Raw genomic sequence first — 21,583 nt, forward strand, 5'->3', positions numbered from 1 at the left:
AATTGGTAAATGCTATTTCTTTCTTTAGTCGATTTCATTTGCCTTGGTCTGAGAAAAAAATGCTACAGTTAGGAAATGCAAACATCAGATTAGAAATTATGTAGAATAGATAATCAACTTTGCTGATTCCTAATAATAGACTTATTGATTGACATTTAGGATCAAAATGCAACCAATGAAAAGAGAAAACAGAGGATCAGAGACAAGCCATGTCTTGCATTGTTTCTATTTTTGTGTTTATGGAAGTACCTAATGGTATTTTTATGATGTTTTGCAGCTGGTGAAAACGTATGAAATTGCATTGTTTTGCAGCTGGTGAAAGAAGCACCTAATTGCATTAACACATGTCCAGTTCCAATAGAAATCTTGGGCTACATTCATGCTTGAGACCCATAACAGGAGCTTACTAGCATTAACACATGCATTAACACATGCATCAAGCACCAGCTGCATTGTTTTGCAGCTGGTGAAAGAAGCACCTAAACTACAATACCTTACATGTAAGCAGTGCAAAAGGAGATGAAGAAGATATCAGTTGCTAAACCCGACAGCAATTGTTACACCGCTTTAATATCTCTCAACACTTTCTAGTAGCAACTAACAACCTGTATCATCACATAAGGTTTGCCCTATTGAAGTTTTGCACGATTTGGAATATATAACAGTTAATGATGTAATATGGCAATGAAGCAATTGCATTAAAAAAACTAAGACATGTGGAAGAGTGGACATTGTACTTGTCAAGGGAGAGGATTGCTCTGCGACACCACCACTTCTCAAACTTGGCCTTCACAACACACTACATAGACAGATGTAAACTAAAATATGAATTCCTTTGCACTGGGATCATAAAACAAAATATTTAGAACTGAATCATATAGTAATTAATGACAATCTACAGGGCTGCTGCACTCTAATCTTTGCAAAAGAACAAAAAAAATAACATTGTTTTAACCTAAACAAAAGTGCCAAATACTAAACAATGACCATTGTTTTTATACTAGTGAACTATCTGCTACGAGCCGCCACCTTTTTGGCGCACCAGGGAGCTGGAGTGGCTGGAGGTCGAGCTGGGCTGCTAGACGTCGACGGAGCGGATCTCGACTGCGAGGGAGTCAGTCGATGGTGATGGAGTCGGCGCTGGACAGGTGGGAGGGAATGGGGAATGGTGGAGAGAGGGAGGAAGGAGGAAGGAGGAGAGGTACCTGGTCGCCGGAGGGGTCGGGGTCGGGGTCGGCGAAGGGGTCGCGGTCGGGATCCGAGCTCTTCCGGGTCCTTGCTCGTCGCGGTCGAAGGAGAGCAGGGGCCGGTGGCGGAGGACGGCAGGGGCAGGCGGGATGGGCGCATCGGGGCGGACGGAGGGGGCGGAGCAAGGGGGCGGCGGCGGCGGCGGCGTGCAGGCGCGGCGGACGGAGGGGCGGAGCAAGGGGGCGGCGGCGTACGGTTGGGGTCGAGTGGGGGATCTGGCGAGGGAGGGAGGGAGAGGCCACGCACAGTGCGAGGGGAACAAGTGGAGTGGGTTAGCAATGGTGCACCTCCCCCTAGTGCGCCATAAGTACGTCGATTCTAATGGCGCACCGCCCCCTGGTGCGCCATTAGAATTTTGTTTTAATTACTAGCCCGACTGCTCAGGTTATATTTCCACCTAACCCTATCTCCATCAGAACACGCCCACTAGCCTGACTGGTCAGCACGCAGCACACACACTAGGAGGTCCTGGGTTCGATTCCTAGGCTCCCAAATTTTTGTTTTTATGCATTAAAAATGTTGTTTGATATTTATTTGTGTTTAAATATGTTCAAACTTGTTTAAATCATAACAGTAATATTTTTTTATAAAAACAGTAATAATTTTTATAAAAAATGCATTTAAAATGCTGTTTGATATTTATTTGTGTTTAAATATGTTGAAACTTGTTTAAATCATAACAGTAATATATTTTTATAAAAACAGTAATAATTTTTTTAAAAACAGGGTGCGGGGGAGAGGGTGCGGGGGGTGCTCGGCGGCGGTGGAGCGGGGGAGGGTGCGGTGGGTCGTCGGGGGTTGCGGGGGGTGCTCTGTCCTTGTCATTACCGGTGTAGGATTCCATCGTTACCCCGGAGTTCTGATAACCATCGCTCTTCATGCGTTTCGTGATTAAATCGCGAATTACAAATAGCTGAAAAAGCTTTATTGCTATCTCTAGAGGTAATCCACATTGATGTAATGAAAGTGTCCTTGTCCTCGGTGTAGAATGTGTAGCTGTTGAATGCGAGGCGGAGATTGCGGCGCGCGCGGGCGAGGGCGAGGTTGGTGTCGGCCCTGCGGCGCTGCTCCGGCGAGAGTGGGGTGGGGTCGGAGGGGAGGATGGGGAGAGGGAGGCGGCGGGGGCGCGGATTGGGAGCGGACGAAGAGGAACTGGCGCGGGGGAGAGGGACGAAGGGGAACTGGGGCGAGGGAGAGGGAGGAATTAGCTATAGCATTCATTTGTGACGGTGGAGCAGGCTGGAGAGGGTGCAGGGGGTCGTCAGCGGCGGTGGAGCGGGCCGGGGAGGGTGCGGTGGGTCATCGGCGGCGGTGGAGCAGGGGAGCTAGGGTGCGGTGGGTCGTCGGCGGCGGTGGAGCGGGGGAGGGTGCGGTGGGTCGTCGGTGGCGGTGGAGCAGGGAAGGGTGCGGTGGGTCATCGGCGGCGGTGGAGCGGGGGAGGGTGCGGGGGGTCGGCGGCGGCGCCCGGTGGAGCGGGGTAGAGGGTGCGGGGGGTGCTCGGCGGCGAGGGGGGCTGGATCTAGCAAGGTGGGATAGCGATCGAGATGGAGGGGGATCGCTAGTAATGGTGCACTGTTCCCTGGTGTGCCATTAGTAGTTTTGCAAAAAAAACAAAAAATAAAAAAATATAGTAGTGGTGCACTGTGTGACTAGTGCGCCATTACTAGTTAGAACTAGTAATGGCGCACTGTGTCCTGGTGCGCCATTAGTATGTTTGGAAAAAATTGTTACTAATGGCGCACCGTTTGTCTGGTGCGCCATTAGTGTCTTTCACACTAATGGCGCACTAGCACATGGTGCGCCATTGCTATATAGCAATGGCGCACCACATGTCTGGTGCGCCATTAGTGGCCATTCCATCTATAGCCCTTTTCCTAGTAGTGTAAAGCCCAAATCATGAGTTACCCGACCATTTCTACATTATATTAGTTTGATATTTGTTGGTTTTACCATGGTTTAGGCCAATTACGAATTTAGATATTACAATATCGTTCCCACTGAAATTAAATAGTTTTATTACGCACTATTTTCATATATGTTCCCATATTGTCTAGGCTTGTGTGATGTTCTCTTTAGTTTTAATTAAAGCTCCTTTTCAAAGAGGCATAACCTGAGCATAGTGACCTTTTCCAATTCTAATATGGCTACACCAAGTTCCTAAACATTAAAAAATTAAAGAATGTTGATGTATCTCCTATTGCCCATTTTGCATAGACCAACAATTACGTTGGCGATGGTCTTCGTCAAGTAGCTAGGACAAACATATATTGACCGAATATTTCTCTAAATGAACTGGTGTGAAGGCGTCTTTTAAAATAGAACTAATGCCACATCAACCACAGTAAGACATGTTGAACATGCCATCATTGAAATGTGTCAGTGCGTCAATAAGAGGAAATGAAACAAAATCACATACATGACTGGTTATTTCTTCAACACTCCTTGTGGCGCATTCCTCTATGTTTCTCAACTAAAGTTCCCCTTGGAAAAAAAATGCTAATTTGTGAACTCAAGTCATGGACTGGTAAATAATCTCTCTGTAAGTGATCAAAATTTTCACGAGTTCAAAAATTATGTACACCACTTATCCTGTACTTATTCTGCTACCTAAGATCGGTAGATGCCTACTTGCCAAATTACAAAGACATAATGCAGTAAAAACATGGACTATTTCTCAGGTAGAAAATTATTTTTCTGGAGCATTATAAACATAAAAGGAAAGTTAGGAAGAAACTTACATATTATTCCGATCTATGGATGACAAAAAAAGTACACACATTACTTATAGGATGACATAGTATTTTACAGGTTTGGCATCACCATGTCTACTTTTCTTTAAATTATATACTAGGATGACCTTAACATGCTTCTTACTAAAAAACACCTTCGCTATCGCACATACATATCGGTTTTAGGTCTAGCAAGCTAAAGGCAAATAGGAGGCAATGACATCTCCACCTCCTACCCGCTGCCTCCACTTTGGGTTCACCATCCTTTTTTGTGAACCGTAGTGCTTTAATATGTATGAAAGTTAGCATGGTGGCCGCTCAATGAGGCGCTAGATTATGAAGGTGGTTGACATCGGTGGAGGATGGTTGGCTCGAATAGGCTTTAGCAGGAGCTTGGCATTAGTGGCGGAGGGTATCCTCGCTCGTCGGGATGCAACCTGCTGACCAGAGTAACACATGACATGATGATAGATGCCATGGACTTGTGACTAACAAGGAAGTGAAATAGATGGTAGGAAAATTTTAGTTTAGTGCTGGATTGCTTGCGGTTGCAACTTCCAATCATGTCAAATCCCACAATTACTCGGTGGGTGTATGGACTACTATGCTGAAGAGCATAATTATTGGTTTGACCAAGAGTTAACCATGGAAATGTCTCTGGTTGATCGGTATCACCGGTAGTCATTCTGACTGGTTTAATGCCCACATTAAGTGGAACTGCTACGAGCTGAAGGTGTACTATTGGTCAAGAAAGAAACGTTCTAAATTAATAAACGATGAATACATCTACTGAAATAGCAATAGTAGTACAATTTCCATTCCTGTACAAGATAGGCTCACCTCCTAGATATGAAACAGTAGTACAGTACAAGATCGGATTACATCCCACATACTGATGAATGGATGGACATAGGACAACATGGTTTTCCTTGGTACTTCTGCATCTAATCTTATCTATATAAACTAAATGAAAGTATCCTTCAAGTCATCACGTTAATTCGAGGATACCATTGCACAAAATAGAAATAAAATTTCTTAAATGTTCAATATGAATTGTGTATGTTCTCAAGATTTGCGAAAAAATATAAATCCAAATTAAAATACACATAGAAAGATAACAAAGACAAATCTAAATGTGAATAGTTTCATTTTCATTGTTGTCTTTTTGTGAATAGTATTTCAGAATATAATTTGATGTTTTTACTAACTTAGACACATGCGAGGATTTACAAATATTATTTGTTAACACATTAAAATTTTAGTTTTACGTAGTGGTATCACCGTATGCTTTTAACAACAGTATCACTGAATATTCTCCGCAAAAGTACATCTAATTTCTTGATCTTCAAAACAACTCCACGTAGAGGGGTTTTATTTCTTAGGATAATCATATACAGTCGCAAGAGAGCCCTCTCGCAATTTACATCGCATACGGTGTTCATCGTATATTAAATCAACTGTTTAATGCCCAAAGTTGAATGGAACGTCTGGGAGCACGAGTGTAGTACTAGTCCAAAAATATTCTTCTAAATAAATATAAAATTTGACCATTAAGTCGATCAACAAAGTATGAGTGATACGCCATGAAATTTTTACCATGGATAACTTCTCATAAACTTGAAACTGATTATATAGTTTTTACTAAGATATACCTCATAATTTGTTTGCCAAAATCATCTCCCAGTTTTTATTTAAATATGTGTGAGCCATATAAACACATGATATCTCAGATCCCAAAGATTGACGAATTAATGCCTGGGGATATGGTGGTGTGGTCCTCCTTCAGATTTTTTTGTCTTATATCGTCAAATTGGAGGCATACTTTGAGCCAAGACATTAATTCTATAAAAAAATAGATTTAATACATTGCTTTTGAAAAATAAGTCTACATAACAGTTCAGTGTTCTAACCGCGTAGTAAGAGAGTACTAGAAATAGACATGTCTTATGTTGTCCATGTTCTGATTATTTACCACCCGCCTAAAAATGTGCTAGGCATAAGGATCATGATCCCAATAGGTTCATTCTGCATTTAGGAGGCTCACGCTGACAGTAGGCAGTGATCCTCGATGATTTCCTCCCATGCATCAGCTCTATCTCCGCGCTATCCAGATGCGGGCAAATATTATTGTGGCTTCAATCTGGTTTAGTATATAATCATGCGGTGGAAAATAAAGGATAGGATGGCTGCGGACTATGTTGTGCCTTTTTGGACAGTGCATTGGCAGGTGCGCTCATACATATTAGTTCTAGAGTACATAATTATTGATTAGTTGAATATAGATCGCTTATACCTACTTGCGTAGTTTAATAATATGACTTATTCTAATAGTTTTTATAAACCCACTAGGCCAGAGGCTTCTTAGTCTTAAGCATTTACTTTTCTAGTTAGACATCATCATCTTGGAGCTAATGTGGGAGTCATTCAACAAACCACATGTTAAGCTAAATATCTATTGTGTTACCCAACATAGGAGATTATTTTTGACGGGGGAAACTATGTGTTTTGGGGATCTTTAAGTCAAGGGAGCCCAATTAGTTCTTACTTGAGTGGATTGAAAATAATAGAAAACCTTGGCAAGGATGATGTTCGACAGAATATATTACCCACATTGCTTTAGTTAAGCTCTTTATATTATGTGGGCGGTGTAGCTACCAAAATCAATGCAGTTAATTCTATTTGTTCTAGAAAATAGTTATGGACTTCTCATTTTGTTCTAGCACTCTTATTTTCTTTAGGTCTTTTTGGCATGCTCCAAGAGCTCGGGCCAATACTGCAAGCTTTGAAAATGCAATAAATCAGGACCTCGAGCTTGTCCATTACATGAAGACTCCTAACAAAGATTTTCCTATTTATACGTGTTCGAATAAAATCTACAATGACTCGGTTATTCCATCTAACTAAGCTTCATTCTATTGTTCAAAAGAATTTTTAGGGAAAGAATAAAGGAAAACAATGAAAAAAGAACATAATAAATAAGAAAAAGGGTGGGATTCCAACCCCCGATAGTTTCTAGAACTTTACAGGCTTACCAGACTAGAGCTACCAACCATTAAACAATCTCTCAATAGATAATCCCTATTTTATTCTTTGAAATAGAACATAGTCATACTAAAAATAAAAAGAGATATAAATGTTTAGAAATATTTCATATGGGTATATTTTCTTATATTTTATACACATATATAAGATCTGCTATACCACCTTGTGAAATAAATACTACCCCTCTCCTTGCTTCCATAACCAAATAAAAAAGTGGTTAGAAATAATTTTAAAGAGAATGATTAATGGATTCAAGATTAAACCGTTCCTACTTCGCACATTTTTTCCTCTACATTTCATGATAAGTGAGTGGTCAAATATCTAGTCAGCGTTATTTGATTGTAAGTTGGAGGGTTACAAATATAGCTATTGCTTACCAGTTAGCTCCTTGAGCATTAGTTTATGACTAAATCGTGTAGCCCTCGTATTTGCTTGATGGTTTCTCTAGTAACAAAAATGTTATACTTCCTTGTACATCGCTTTGGATTGGACTAGTATTGTCATACCTACTCAAATTCTCTCATTTCTTAAAAAATACTCCCTCCATTCCTTTATATAAGTTATTAGTTTTTTCCAAAAAAAAGTCATATGTAAGGTGTATTTCCTTTTTCCACGCAGTTTTCCTTGCCTGCCCTTCCACCATCCATTACATTCCTTAGATAAAAAAGAACTACATAGTTCCCAATAGGAAGGTAGTAAAAAAGAATCTCTCTCCCTAATTGCATGCAGTCACAATTCTCTCTCTCTCTCCCATTCCACTGATTGGTTATAATCTGGTGCTGCAAGATTTAGTTGCCTTTTATTAGCCCACGTGTTATTTTGTTGCCCCAAATTAACCAACTAACTACTAATTAGTTAAGGGTATTTTTTCCAAAATTCTCCTCAATTCTTTGCCTTGGTCACCGCACCCAAAAAAATACACCTTATATAAAGGAATGCAGGGAGTATTAGTACTGATTACCCTGATATAAAAAACCAAAAGACAATTTCTTCAGAAAAAAATCAAATAATGAGAAATATCTAGAATCCAATTTGCATGCCGAATTACTACCTGTTCCCTTTTTGTATTGTCAAGTTGCACAGCCATTAGGATATTCGTTGATGGCGGGTTGGATTCTTGATACTGCACTTAACAGTTTGTATAAAAGGACAATTCTAGACATTTTTTGAGAATGCTCGAATTGTCCTCTAAGTATAGTTTTTCACGGTCTTTCCATTTGTTCCATTCATTTAAGTTTTTGTCTTGTGTCTTACAAGCCATTTTAATCGTTTTAGTGGAACCAATGGGGATTCATTGCCTGCTTATTACTTTTGTTGTGGTACCATGTTGGAATATCTGAACATGCTTAAATGAATTTATATACCTTTCTTTAAGCGAGGCAAAAGACTTTCCATTTTCATTCATTAAGAAGAAAGGTGAAGTTCGATACAAAATAGCCTAGGCGATAACAGATACAATGGCCACTCTTGCGGCATTGCATTACCTAAATGCCTGGCACCAGGTAGGACCCAGATAGTCGTTTTATCCTTGATGATATGCACAAGAACCTCCACTAGCGTTGCCTTGGGCTTGAAAACACAAGCATTCATTTCCTTCCAAATCTCCCAAGCAGCAAGGTGAAGCAAGGAGGCCAACGCTTTCTGCGCATTGTTGGTTACAGTATCCTCCCAGCACTAGGAAAAACATTGCAAGGCAAATAGACGAGAGGATAAATGCAGGGGATTTTTGTTCTAAGGATAGGATCTCAAAATGTTGAACAAATTGAAACCGGGCAGATGGAAAAGTGGCGGATCAGAATTTATAATTTATGGTTTCTCTAGTAATAAAAACTTTATACTTCCTTGTACATCACTTTGGATTGGACTAGTATTGTCATACCTACTCAAATTCTCTCATTTCTTATAAAATAGTCCCTCCATTCCTTTATATAAGTTATTATTTTTTCTAAAAAAAAGTCATATGTAAGGTGTATTTCTTTTTTCCACGCAGTTTTCCTTGCCTGCCCTTCCACCATCCATTACATTCCTTAGATAAAAAGAACTACATAGTTCCCAATAGGAAGGTAGTAAAAAAGAATCTCTCCCTAATTGCATGCACTCACAATTCTCTGTCTCTCTCGCATTCCACTGTTTGGTTATAATCTGGTGCTGCAAGATATAGTTGCCTCTTATTAGCCCACGGGTTATTTTGTTGCCCCTAATTAACCAACTAACTACTAATTAGTTAAGGGTATTTTTTTACAAAATTCTCCTCAATTCTTTGCCTTGGTCACCGCGCCCAAAAAAATACACCTTATATAAAGGAATGCAGGGAGTATTAGTACTGATTACCCTAATATAAAAAACCAAAAGACCATTTCTTCAAAAAAAAAATCAAATAATGAGAAATATCTAGAATGCAATTTGCATGCCGAATTACTACCTCTTCCCTTTTAGCATTGTTAAGTTGCACAACCATTAGGATATTCGTTGATGGCGGGTTGGATTCTTGATACTACACTTAACAGCTTGTATAAAAGGAATCTTCTAGACATTTTTTGAGAATGGTCGAATTGTCCTCTAAGTATAGTTTTTCACGGTCTTTCCATTTGTTCCATTCATTTAAGTTTTTGTCGTGTGTCTTACAAGCCATTTTAATCGTTTCAGTGGAACAAATGGGGATTCATTGCCTGCTTATTAATTTTGTTGCGGTACCATGTTGGAATGTCTCAACATGCTTAAATGAATTTATATACCCTTCTTTAAGCGAGGAAAAAGACTTTCCATTTTCATTGATTAATTAGAAGGGTGAAGTTCCATACAAAATAGCCTAGGCGATAACAGATACAATGGCCACTCTTGCGGCATTGCATTACCCAAATGCCTCGCACCAGCTAGGACCCAGATAGCCGTTTCATCCTTGATGATATGCACAACAACCTCCACTGGCGCTGCCTTGGCCTTGAAAACATGAGCATTCATTTCCTCCCAAATCTCCCAAGCAGCAAGGTGAAGCAAGGAGGCCAACGCTTTCTACGCATTGTTGGTTAGGGTATCCTCCCACCACTAGGTAAAACATTGCAAGGAAAATAGATGAGAGGATAAATGCGGGGGATTTTTGTACTAAGGATAGGATCTCAAAATGTTGAACAAATTGAAACCGGGCAGATGGAAAAGTGGCGGATCAGAATTTATAATTTATGGTTTCTCTAGTAATAAAAATGTTATACTTCCTTGTACATCACTTTGGATTGGACTAGTATTGTCATACCTACTCAAATTATCTCATTTCTTAAAAAAATACTCCCTCCATTCCTTTACATAAGTTATCAGTTTTTTCCAAAAAAAATTCATATGTAAGGTGTATTTCTTTTTTCCTCGCAGTTTTCCTTGCATGCCCTTCCACCATCCATTACATTCCTTAGATAAAAAGAACTACATAGTTCCCAATAGGAAGGTAGTAAAAAAGAATCTCTCTCCCTAATTGCATGCACTCACAATTCTCTGTCTCTCCCATTCCAGTGATTGGTTATAATCTGGTGCTGCAAGATTTAGTTGCCTTTTATTAGCCCACGGGTTATTTTGTTGCCCCTAATTAACTAACTAACTACTAATTAGTTAAGGGTATTTTTTTCCAAAATTCTCCTCAATTCTTTGCCTTGGTCACCGCGCCCAAAAAATACAACTTATATAAAGGAATGCAGGGAGTATTAGTACTGATTACCATAATCACTACTGGAATCAGCTAATTTGCCATCTGCCAGCTCTTTGCCGTCTGCTAGCTGACGGCAAAGAAGCTCTTTGCCATCAGCTACCCAAAAGCAGACGACAAAGAAAGGGCAGACGGCAAAGAAGCTCTTTGCCATCTGCCAGCTCTTTGCCGTCTGCCAGCAGACGGCAAAGAGTGAGGTGGCCCCCACCCCCCGCCCGTTTGGGAAAAACTTAACGGGCCACCTCTTTGCCGCCCGCTAGCAGACGGCAAAGAGGCAAAAAAGCGGACGGCAAAGAGGGGCGGACGGCAAAGAGCTCACTACCTAACGGCCCGTACCCCCTGCCCGTTACTCACTTCGTCTCTCCCTCGCCGTTTCTCTTCTCCCACCCCGCCGCGCGCCGCCGCCGCCCCCGCCGCCCCGGCTCGCCGCCGCCCCGGGGCCCGGGGCCCCGTCGCCCCCACCGCCCCGTCGCCCCCCCCCCCGCCCCGGCCCCCCCGCCGCCCCGCGCCCACCGCCCGGGCCCGGCCCCCCCGCCGCCCCGCGCCCCACCGCCCGGGCCCGGCCCCCCGCCGCCCCGTCGCCCCCACCGCCGCCCGCTCGCCGCCGCCCCGGGGCCCCGTCGCCCCCACCGCCCCGTTGCCCCGCCCCCCCCCCCCCCCGCCCCGGCCCCCCGCCGCCCCAGGCCGCCTCCTCCACCGCCCCGCCCCCCTCCTTCACCGGCCTCCTCCACCCCCCAGGTGAGCCCCCCTTTTTTCTTTTTTTTCTTTTTTTTCTGTTTTTTCTTTTTTTTCCTTTTTAGTTTTAGTTTTAGTTTAGATTTAGTTTTAGTTGTAGTTTTAGGTTTAGTTTTAGGTTTAGGTTTAGTTTTAGGATTAGTTTAGTTTGAGGAAAGAAGAAGAAGAAGAAAAAGAGGAGAGGAGGAGAAGAAGAAGAGGAAAAAGGAAAGGAAGAAGAAGAAGAGGAGGAGGAGAAGAAAAAAGAAGAAGAGGAAGAAGAAGAAGAAAAAAGAGGAGAGGCGGAGAAGAAGAAGAGGAAAATGGAAAGGAAGAAGAAGAGGAGGAGGAGGAGAAGAAAAAAGAAGAAGAGGAAGAAGAAGAAGAAAAAAGAGGAGAGGAGGAGAAGAAGAAGAGGAAAAAGGAAAGGAAGAAGAAGAAGAGGAGGGTGGGGTGGGTGCCGGTGAATAGTCGAATTGTCCTCTAAGTATAGTTTTTCACGGTCTTTCCATTTGTTCCATTCATTTAAGTTTTTGCCGTGTGTCTTACAAGCCATTTTAATCGTTTCGGTGGAACCAATGGGGATTCATTGCCTGCTTATTACTTTTGTTGCGGTACCATGTTGGAATGTCTCAACATGCTTAAATGAATTTATATACCTTTCTTTAAGCGAGGCAAAAGACATTCCATTTTCATTGATTAAGAAGAAGGGTGATGTTCCATACAAAATAGCCTAGGCGATAACAGATACAATGGCCACTCTTGCGGCATTGCATTACCCAAATGCCTCGCGCCAGCTAGGACCCAGATACCCGTTTCATCCTTGATGATATGCACAACAACCTCCACTGGCGCTGCCTTGGCCTTGAAAACACGAGCATTCATTTCCTTCCAAATCTCCCAAGCAGCAAGGTGAAGCAAGGAGGCCAACGCTTTGTGTGCATTGTTGGTTAGGGTATCCTCCCACCACTAGGAAAAACATTGCAAGGCAAATAGACGAGAGGATAAATGTGGGGGATTTTTGTTCTAAGAATAGGATCTCAAAATGTTGAACAAATTGAAACCGGGCCGATGGAAAAGTGGCGGATCAGAATTTATAATTTATCTTCCGCAGACCCCGAGCAACATTGAGGTATACGTGCATCGGTGCATGCTTTGCAGCTTAAATGAATCTGTAAAACTGCCACCATTAGGAAAAACATTGCAAGGCAATTAGACAGGAGGTTGAATGCGGGGGATTTTCTTTCTAATAGGACATCTCAAAATGTTGACCGAATTCAAACCGGGTGGATGGAAAGGCGGCGGATCGGAATTTATCTTCCGGGTGACACCGAGCAACGTAGAGGTATACCTGCATCGGTGCATGCTTATCAGCGTCCCCAACCGTCCACCTGCAATTCTGCTGCTGCCTTTAAATATTTGGCACCTCCTTCGATCCCTCCCATCTCACAACACAGTGCATAATTGTTGTCTGCTGCCTAGTTTCTCCCATACACAGGAGGAAGCTCTTATCTACCTGTGTATTAAGACATAGCAGGTCGAGGACCAGAAGGTAAGTCCCTAAACCTATTTCTATGTCTATTCATCAGTGGCCTGAACTTTTCTTATATCCGAGTCACACTTTTTCTTAAGCTTCTGGATTAGCATCCACCCATCTTAATTAATATCCTTGTACTCTGTGTAACCTTCCTGCGAAAGACCAAATTTATGTATAACCTAACCTGCACACAAGAAAAATGAACTAATAAGTTCATTCGTTATGCACATCTTCAAAAAGTGCAATCTTACACTTTGTAGTGCGCAATGGGTGATTCAAAATTTCCAAAAAAAAAAACAAGAAATTAGCAACAAAGAATTTATCTATATATTTATATTTATTTTTCATATTATAAAATAAGACAAAATATACTCCATGTTAGCCATAATTCAAGCTAAGCATCTCACCATTGCCAATAAGAAAAACAAAAGCAGAAAGTTACTTTATGCCCCCATATATAGTGTGCAGTGACAAACTAGGTGTCCTAGTGTACTAGAGATGTGATTAACATTGCTACTGATAGCATGGAATATTCTTAGTTTTATTCACGTCACAACATTTACTATCGTGGCATTTCTTTTGTTCACATTGATACCCATGTGGAGAAATTGAAAAAATGCATTGTGCTGCTTTCTTGGAGTATTTGAGGATTTTCTATGATTATTAGAGATGATAGATACATCTCCAGTGCATTATTAGTACATCTAAGGTTTTAGTGCACACAATATACAGTGCTTCCCTTGTGTCTTCAGATCCCTGATATATGTAGCAGGTTACTGCTCCGAGACCATGGCAGGCAGTTCACCCAAGGTTAGCGAGATCCGGTGTGCGCAGCGTGCAGAAGGCTCAGCGGCAATGCTCGCTATCGGAACAGCAAATCCTGCGAACAAGGTTTCCCAAGAAGAGTACCCTGACTATTATTTCCGCGTCACCAAGAGCGAGCACCTTACTGACCATAAAGACACATTCAAGATAATATGTAAGCACCCAAACATACTGAAATATCTAGGCAGACACATATGATCTGACATAATTTATGTTGTTGGGCTTTTGGATCTCTAAAACTGATATCAGGTGGTCTAACGGGCACCGAGAATCGTTTCTTCTACCACACGGATGAACTGCTCAACTCCCACCCTGTCTTGCTGGACCACACATCGCCGTCCCGCGAAGCTCGGCATGATATCGTGGCCAAGGCTGCTCCAGAGCTTGCAGCAGCAGCAGCAAAGAAGGCCATCGCAAATTGGGGCCGTCCGGCCAGTGACATCACCCACCTTATCGTCAGCACCAACTCTGACGCTGGTGCCCCAAGCGCCGACGTACGCTTGGTTTCACTCCTTGGCCTTCGCGCAGACGTCTGTCGTACCATGCTCCATCTTAATGGTTGCTTCGCCGGCTGCTCCGCCTTGCGCCTAGCCAAGGACCTTGCTGAGAACAACCGTGGGGCACGCGTCCTTGTGGCTTGCGTGGAGCTCGCCATTTCTGGCTTCTGCAGCCCAGGCGAAGGCGACTGCTTAGACACCCTCATTACTCATGCTTTGTTCGGTGATGGGGCAGGCGCGATTATCGTCGGCGCCGATCCCATGCACCCCGTCGAGAATCCTCTGTTTGAGATGGTGTCCGTCTCTCAGACCCTCGTGCCAAAAACCGAGCAAGTGCTCACCCTGAACTTGGGGAGCAATGGCACGCATGGCAAAGTTTACACCAAACTGCCCACACTCGTGGCAGATAACATGGAACCTTGTCTTTTGGAAGCATTTGGTCCACTTGAGATGGACTTCCAGTGGAATGACCTCTTCTGGGCAGTGCACCCGGGCAGCCGTGGGATCTTGGACCAACTTGACAAGACACTCCAGTTGGAGCCCACGAAGCTAGCGGCGAGCAGAACTGTCGTACAGAAGTTTGGGAACATGTTTAGCGCCACCGTGATCTTCGTGCTTGATGAGCTACGGCGTCGAATGGAGGAGGAAGGAGAGCAAGCTGAGTGGGGGGCCATGGTGGGATTTGGACCAGGCTTCACTATCGAGACCATGGTGCTCCATGCAACTGGCGCTCTCAAGAAAAATTAGCGCTTCGTCGTTAAGCTATGTACGCAGCAGCGGAGAATAAGATTAAAGTCAATGTGCCCAACTATTTTAATTGTTCTCATACAAAAGTTATTTTGATTGGATCTGTAACCTATTTGATTACCAAATCAAATACTCCAATAATGTACGATGTTATGGTTTGTGCTGATTTTGACAGCCATTAATGAATCTATATCGAAAGGCAGTCTAAAAGTATTGCTCACAAGATTTATTTCTCCACTGCACTATGCATGCTACTTCCTCCATCCGGGTTTGTGAAGTGGGCACAGATTTTTGGTTTTTCAATTTGACTAGCAAAATGTGTGTACAACATCCGTTTAGTGTGTAGATACACTCATTTCTGCGATAATTAATTCCGGACGGAGGGAGTATATTAGAAGCATCGTTTGACGTTGAATCAAGTAATGATATATTTTGATATATAACACACATTTTGCTAGTCAAATAGGTGACGTAAATAACAGTAGCCACTTAGAAACCCAGATAGAGATAGTCGTATTTACCCACACGTTGATAAGTAAGAGAACTATATGCTCATGTGTTAAATCAGGTAAATGGAATCACAGTGTCTGAACCAAACTTTCACAATTTCACGTGGTAAGATACCCAAATAACAGAGTGGCAACACAAATTGTGGAACAATTCAGTCATGAAACTGTGAAAGTTCAGTTCAGACCATGTAATTCCATTTACCTGGTTTAACATATATAGTTTTCCGTGCGTTATCGAGTAGACGCTTACAATCCAGTTACCTAGTGTACAGCTGTTTACTGACATTATTCCACACACGCCACTGAAAAAACATGAACATGCTACTTTGATAAATAAATGATATCCTTTCCATCCATATCGTCGTTCTTGATTGCAGCCCAACCTGCAGTAGTGTACTAGTATTGACATTCCTAGGTCGGATGGTGGGTGCGTGGGTGGCCGGGAAGTCGCGGCCGTAGCGCGGGAAGTCGGCGTGCACCAGCGTGGGGAGCAGGTTGTTGTTGCCGGCGTCCAACACCGAGTCCCGAAAGATCATCACGCTGGGCACCGGCGCCTGCCCTGCGCACCCCTAGGAGAGCAGCAGTAGCGCCCACGCCGTGAGTCCGTGACAGCCACCAATGCAGCCATCTGGTGGTGCAGTCCTGTATGCGCTAGTTCGATCAGCACTGGTACGTGTGTGGTTTTGGAGGGAAACCATGCTCAGGGTAGATGTAGATCGACCGTGGTGTTCTGCTGCTTTCGGTTAACACGGTCGGTGATGTGGGTGTGAGTGTTAGTGTGGGTGAGGGTGGTTCTAAAGAGGTGGAGGGTGAGAGGGACGCGTACCGGTGTGGATCTGCGGTATTGAAGGGCGAGTTAGTGCTGCTTGGGAGGGTAGAAGGGGGTGGTGGGAATGGGGGAAAACATTCAGGCCTTGTTTGGCATAAAGGGTTTTCAAGCCCCAAAGGGGCTGGGGATTATTGGAGATTTGGTGAATCCCTCCCCTGCACGTGATTTCCCTTAAATCCCTCTAATACCCAAGCTCTTCTATCCCCAGCTCTCTTTCTCTAAAATTACTTGTTTGGTACACAGGGATTATCCTTGTCAAAAGATTTCAATCTTTTTAAGTAATGTCAATGATGGAATAAAAATCCAACTTTTGCCGCAAAGACAAGCTACTGCATAATATTCATGGATAGTTGTTTAGCACTTTAACGATAGTCATATGTGTCACTTTGATCAATAAATTACATCGATCAGTTTCATCACAATAATCCTTTGCACCATACGACCATCGATTAGCTGTAGGGCAACATTTGCACCATCCGACCAAGCACAACATAGTTGCTCGTGGCATGAAAAAAAAAGGTGCACCATGCATGATTACACTTGACATGGATGTGGATCAATGGTGATCCTACTTATCAACCAGAAATGTTTTTTCTACAAATATCTTACATGCTTACAAATAGTGAAGCATTTCTACAAGCATCTGCGAGAAATGGTGATTCCACGTATATATCAAACAAGCATCAACTTTTTGTAGGGGTAAACAAGCATCAACTTTTTGTAGGGGTAAACAAGCATCAACTGGAAATGGTGATTTCACATACGTATCAAACTTAAAAAAAACAATCAGTTTTCGGTTTTTTTAGGGTTTCTGCAAGCATCTGAACTAGTAATTGCATGGTTACTTAAAGGAAGCCCACGTGCATGACTCATGAAGAGAGTTGACCATACTACTAATTGATCAACTTGTTGCCATCCACTCTAAAAGAGAGAGGTGGGAAAAAGCAAGTGTTTGTCTAGTGTAGAAAATAGCCACATGGCAAAGGGAAAGGAGAACAAAAGAAAAAACAAACAAAAGAAAAGTGTTTGGGGAGTGCAAAAAAAGGCATTCGGGTTGCCGAGCCCAAAAAAATAGAACACGCGGCAAAGAGTTGTTTTCCGAGTAGTTATCTAAAGAGAAAAGTATGTTTTTGGTCCCTCAAATTTATAAGAAGTGTGCATCTGATCCCTTATCTTTGTCTGGTCCACATTTGGTCCCTCGTGTTTGAAAACCGGAGAAATCTGGTCCAGAACCAGAAATGAGAGGAAAACCCCTCATGTGTCACTGGTTTTCTCTCTCTGTCTCCCCCCTCTCTCTCACACCAGCAACATTTTCACAAGCACCTTGTGTGTGCGTTCCCTGCACATCAATGGAGATGTTGCTGAGCTCGAGGCCGACCACCACGAGCTTCTGGTAGCTGCATGCTGGCCACTGCTATCATGCCCGCGTCGCGGGCTGCTCTGTTAGCCACCACAGGTGCTGCTCTAGGCCGTCGCGTACCTCCACGCTGCTAGTTGTGTACACAGGCCGACCCCAATCATGTTGGCCCGCACGCCCCTGCCATGTCATAGATCCACGTGCACCACCGCGAACTACATAAGCTCACCACCGGACACGCCCAAGACATGGCGTCGACGCCGGAGCTTGAGCTGCCAGTCTGCCACACAGCATAGACAAGAGCATGTCGACGAGGCCACGCAGTCCATCCCTGTCGACGAGAGACGCGAGGCACCGCTCCCGGAGATGCCTTCTAGCACCACAGGGCCAATATCTGGCGCATCCATCACCGGCACAATGAAGACGGCGAGAAGGCATTGGCCGAACAGAGGGACGCGACGATTAGCTCACTGTCTCGCTTGCCCCACCACTGTGTCCCCGAGCTGGTGCAGCACGGCGAACACCCTTGGTGTAACCCTCCTCCCTCCATGTTGAGGGGACAACACGACTCCCCACGGCGAGGTGACGCCATCCGGCATGGAAGCCCTGGATGCCTTCCAACCGGAGGCGCGGAGGCAGGCGCACTGGACCAAAGCGACAGCAACGCGTGGTGCCCTCCCCTGCAACAGCCATCAGCCCGGCTCATGCCCGACGTGTGGAGGAGCGGCGTCCTCGGCGCAGCCGCCTGCCGTGCAGCGCGAGCGTGACAAGGCCAGCTGCAGACCTGCAGTGGCGTTGTTGCTCATCTGCAATGGCCATTGGTCTGTAGGGCGAATACACAAAAGCTGCTTGATAAAATGTCGCTGCTGTTTCAGAGAAGGCGAGAGAAAACCAGTGACACGTCAGCGGTTTTCCCCTTATTTCTGGTTTTGGACGAAATGTCTCTGGTTTTGAAATATGAGGGACTAAATGTCGACCAGAAAAAGACAAGGTGTTAAATGTATACTTCTTGTAAACTTGAGGGACGAAAAACATACTTTTTTCTTTTCTAAACAATCTTATATTTGTTTACATAGGTAATACTCAACAAAGGTGATATTTGCCTAGTAACCGTTCAACTGCACTCAACAAACAACATGACTCTGGCCAATGTTCCAGATTCCTGTAGTGAAGCAAGGAAGATCATTCTTGGATATGCCGTATAATGCTATTCGGATGTGCGCTTTATTAACCTTATTACATGGAGCATGATTATAGCTACTTGTAGTAATTTTTATTTTGGTCACCACCAGTTGCGCGCAGCACCATCGTCTCGGCAGTGAAACCCGGACCAAATCCCACCATCACCCCCCACCCATGCGCCCCCACTGCTTCCTTCTCCATTAGCCGCCGTTGCTCGTGCAGCACGAATATCACCGTCGCTCCCAGCATGTTCCCGTGCTCTCTCATAACGGTTCGGCTCGCGGCGAGCTTCTTGGGCTCCAGCTGGAGAGCTGCGTCGATGTGGTCCAAAACAGCACGGCTACCGGGATGCACTACCCAGAAGAGGTCATTCCATTTGACGCGGATACCAAGTGGCTCCAACACATCCAGCAAACACTGTTCGATGTTGTCCCCCGTCACGCGTGGCAGCTCGGTAGAAACATTGCCGCAAATGCCGCTGTTCCCGAGCCGCATGTTGAGCAAGTGCTCGCTCTCCGGTATCACGGCCTGCGACACAGACACCATCTCAAACAGCGGGTGCTCGACTGGGCGCACGGGGTCGGCGCCGACGATGACGGCCCCTGCGCCATCGCTGAACAGCCCCTGGCTGATGAGGGTGTCGAAGCAGTCCTCTTTGTCGGGGCCACGGAAGGAGGTAACGGTGAGCTCGACGCAGGCGACCAGAACGCGCGCGCCGCGGTTGTTCTCCGCCAGGTCCTTGGCTAGGCGCAAGGCTGCGCAGCCGCCGGAGCAGCCGTTAAGGTGGAGCATGGTACGGCAGACGCTGGGGCGCAGGCCGAGGAGTGAAGCCAAGCGGAAGTCGACGCTTGGGGCGTGGGCCGCTGAGTTTGTGCTGACGACGAGGTGGGTGATATCCGTGGCCGGACGACCCCACTCGGCGATGGCCTTCACTGCCGCTGATGCCGCGAGCTCGGGAGCGGCGGTGGCGGCGATCTCAAGCCGCGCATCAATGGATGGGGATGCGCGGTGGAGAAGTTCGGGGTGGACGTTGAGCAGTTCCTCGGTGTGGTAGAAGAACCGCTTTCCCATGCCTGTTATCTTACCTGATCAGGAAGGAAGCACAGTAAATTAGCCTAGTCAGAAATTCCGCATCAAGTCTTTGGATCGCACGTTTGCGTCCGTGCTTACACAGCTTTTTGAAGGTCTCTTTGAGGTCGGTGAGGTGCTCGCTCTTGGTGACACGGAAGTAGTAGTCGGGGTAGTCTTCTTGGGACACGCAGTACATCGGGTTTGCCGTGCCGATGGCGAGCACGACGGCGGGGCCTTCCGCACGCCGCTCCCGCCGGATCTCGTGGACAGTGCATGCTCTGCTTGTCATTGTCAGAGTTGAAGCTATTGCCTGGTCAATTGCAATGCGAGAGAACAAGAAAGGAGGCTCGACTTATATATATGTCAACTAGCACCGGGTACTGACTGTAATAACTTCTGACACAGCAATGTTGGATTGCATTAAAATGTTCGGTTCAGAGCGTGAACAACGCCACTACTCACTTCGTCTAGGTGTGTAAGTCATCTTACGAAAACCAAATAATACCAAAACACTTAGGCGCGGTGCATTAACTTCTACCTCGTTTCTTGTTTCTTGACATATCAACCAATAAGATATGTGGGGTGTGCATGATTTTAATGATTTGAGACTACCAAATACGACATGCAGTGGTTAGTTCATTGCATGCAATGCTATTAATTAGCAAATAAACATTAAGTTCTCTCGTTTTTCCCTCCTCCTTGGTCACGGTGCACAACCTAGAATGATTTACTCACCTAGGCGGAGGGAGTACCCAAAAAAAATGTCGTTTGCCGAATGTCAAGTGTCTAGGATAAAACAGTCAGCAATGCATAGGATTAGCCGTATGGTTTTATAGGACACTCGTCAAACAATTTAAAAAGGCATATTTTTATTTGAACTTTTAAAAGCAAACTATTAAAATTTGAGTTTATTTCACTAGTATCAACCCAGAAAATATTTGAATTTTCAATTTTCAGTTTATTTTTCTGACCTTTAACCATTGTACATGCGATCGGAAGTACCAAAGATTTAGTGCTGATCTTTTTATGTGTTCCGCTCGGTTCACTACTGGTTGGACACGAACGAAACCATAGCCGCCTCGGTCTCTGTCCTCGTCCCTCGTTCTCCCTCTCTGCCACCCGAGGATATGGTGCTGCCAATGATATTTCTCTCATAGAGCAGGGTGGCGGTCTTGGATGGTACAACTCATGCGGGACAATAAGGTTACGAAAGGGGCAGCCCTCACGTGAATCGGATCAAGTGGTGGCGGCACTCCTCACCGACGTAGGTTGGGAAGCCGCTGTTGCCGAAGGTAGTTTGTGGGCCGACGATTACGTTTATAGAACACTCGTCAAACAATTTAAAAAGTAATAAATACATATGTTCATTTGAATTTTTAAAATCAAACTTTTGAATTTTGAGTTTATTTTTCTGACCAACAATCACTAGCATCGCACATAATTTCAAAAAAAAAGTTTCAACCAGGTGGTTGAACAAATAGGTGCAGAGGTTAAGGCTTTCTAAGTACTTCAGAGGCTTCTACGCAACCACCATCAAAAACAAATGGAACCTCTTTTTGTAAAAGATTAGTAAGAGGCCTAGAAATTTTAGAAAGTCTTTAATGA

The 21,583-nt window shown here is 44.4% G+C and overlaps 2 protein-coding genes across 2 annotated transcripts; one reads left to right on the top strand and one right to left on the bottom strand.

The window, feature by feature from the left end:
* Window positions 1–12,880: 12,880 nt before the first annotated feature.
* Window positions 12,881–15,243, top strand: LOC123048189 (bisdemethoxycurcumin synthase). Its single transcript, XM_044471340.1, has 3 exons — window positions 12,881–12,976; window positions 13,734–13,940; window positions 14,036–15,243. Exons 2-3 carry the CDS (start codon window positions 13,751–13,753, stop codon window positions 15,028–15,030), a joined length of 1,185 nt encoding a protein of 394 aa, XP_044327275.1. The 5' UTR covers window positions 12,881–12,976; window positions 13,734–13,750; the 3' UTR covers window positions 15,031–15,243.
* A 3,509-nt stretch (window positions 15,244–18,752) lies between these two features.
* LOC123048188 (bisdemethoxycurcumin synthase) lies at window positions 18,753–20,283 on the bottom strand. The gene is made up of 2 exons (XM_044471339.1): window positions 20,078–20,283; window positions 18,753–19,992 (listed from the first exon to the last, which is right to left on the bottom strand). The coding sequence occupies exons 1-2, from the start codon at window positions 20,265–20,267 to the stop codon at window positions 18,983–18,985; spliced, it is 1,200 nt and encodes a 399-aa protein (XP_044327274.1). The 5' UTR covers window positions 20,268–20,283; the 3' UTR covers window positions 18,753–18,982.
* Window positions 20,284–21,583: the final 1,300 nt, after the last annotated feature.

Source organism: Triticum aestivum, chromosome 2D (assembly GCF_018294505.1).
Source record: "Triticum aestivum cultivar Chinese Spring chromosome 2D, IWGSC CS RefSeq v2.1, whole genome shotgun sequence".
Taxonomy (NCBI): Eukaryota; Viridiplantae; Streptophyta; class Magnoliopsida; order Poales; family Poaceae; genus Triticum; species Triticum aestivum.

Coding starts and splice junctions, on each gene's coding strand:
- LOC123048189 (XM_044471340.1), top strand. CDS start 13,751: ATGGCAGGCAGTTCACCCAAGGTTAGCGAGATCCGGTGTGCGCAGCGT. Junction 13,941..14,035: donor AGACACATTCAAGATAATAT/GTAAGCACCCAA, acceptor AACTGATATCAG/GTGGTCTAACGGGCACCGAG.
- LOC123048188 (XM_044471339.1), bottom strand. CDS start 20,267: ATGACAAGCAGAGCATGCACTGTCCACGAGATCCGGCGGGAGCGGCGT. Junction 19,993..20,077: donor AGAGACCTTCAAAAAGCTGT/GTAAGCACGGAC, acceptor CTTCCTGATCAG/GTAAGATAACAGGCATGGGA.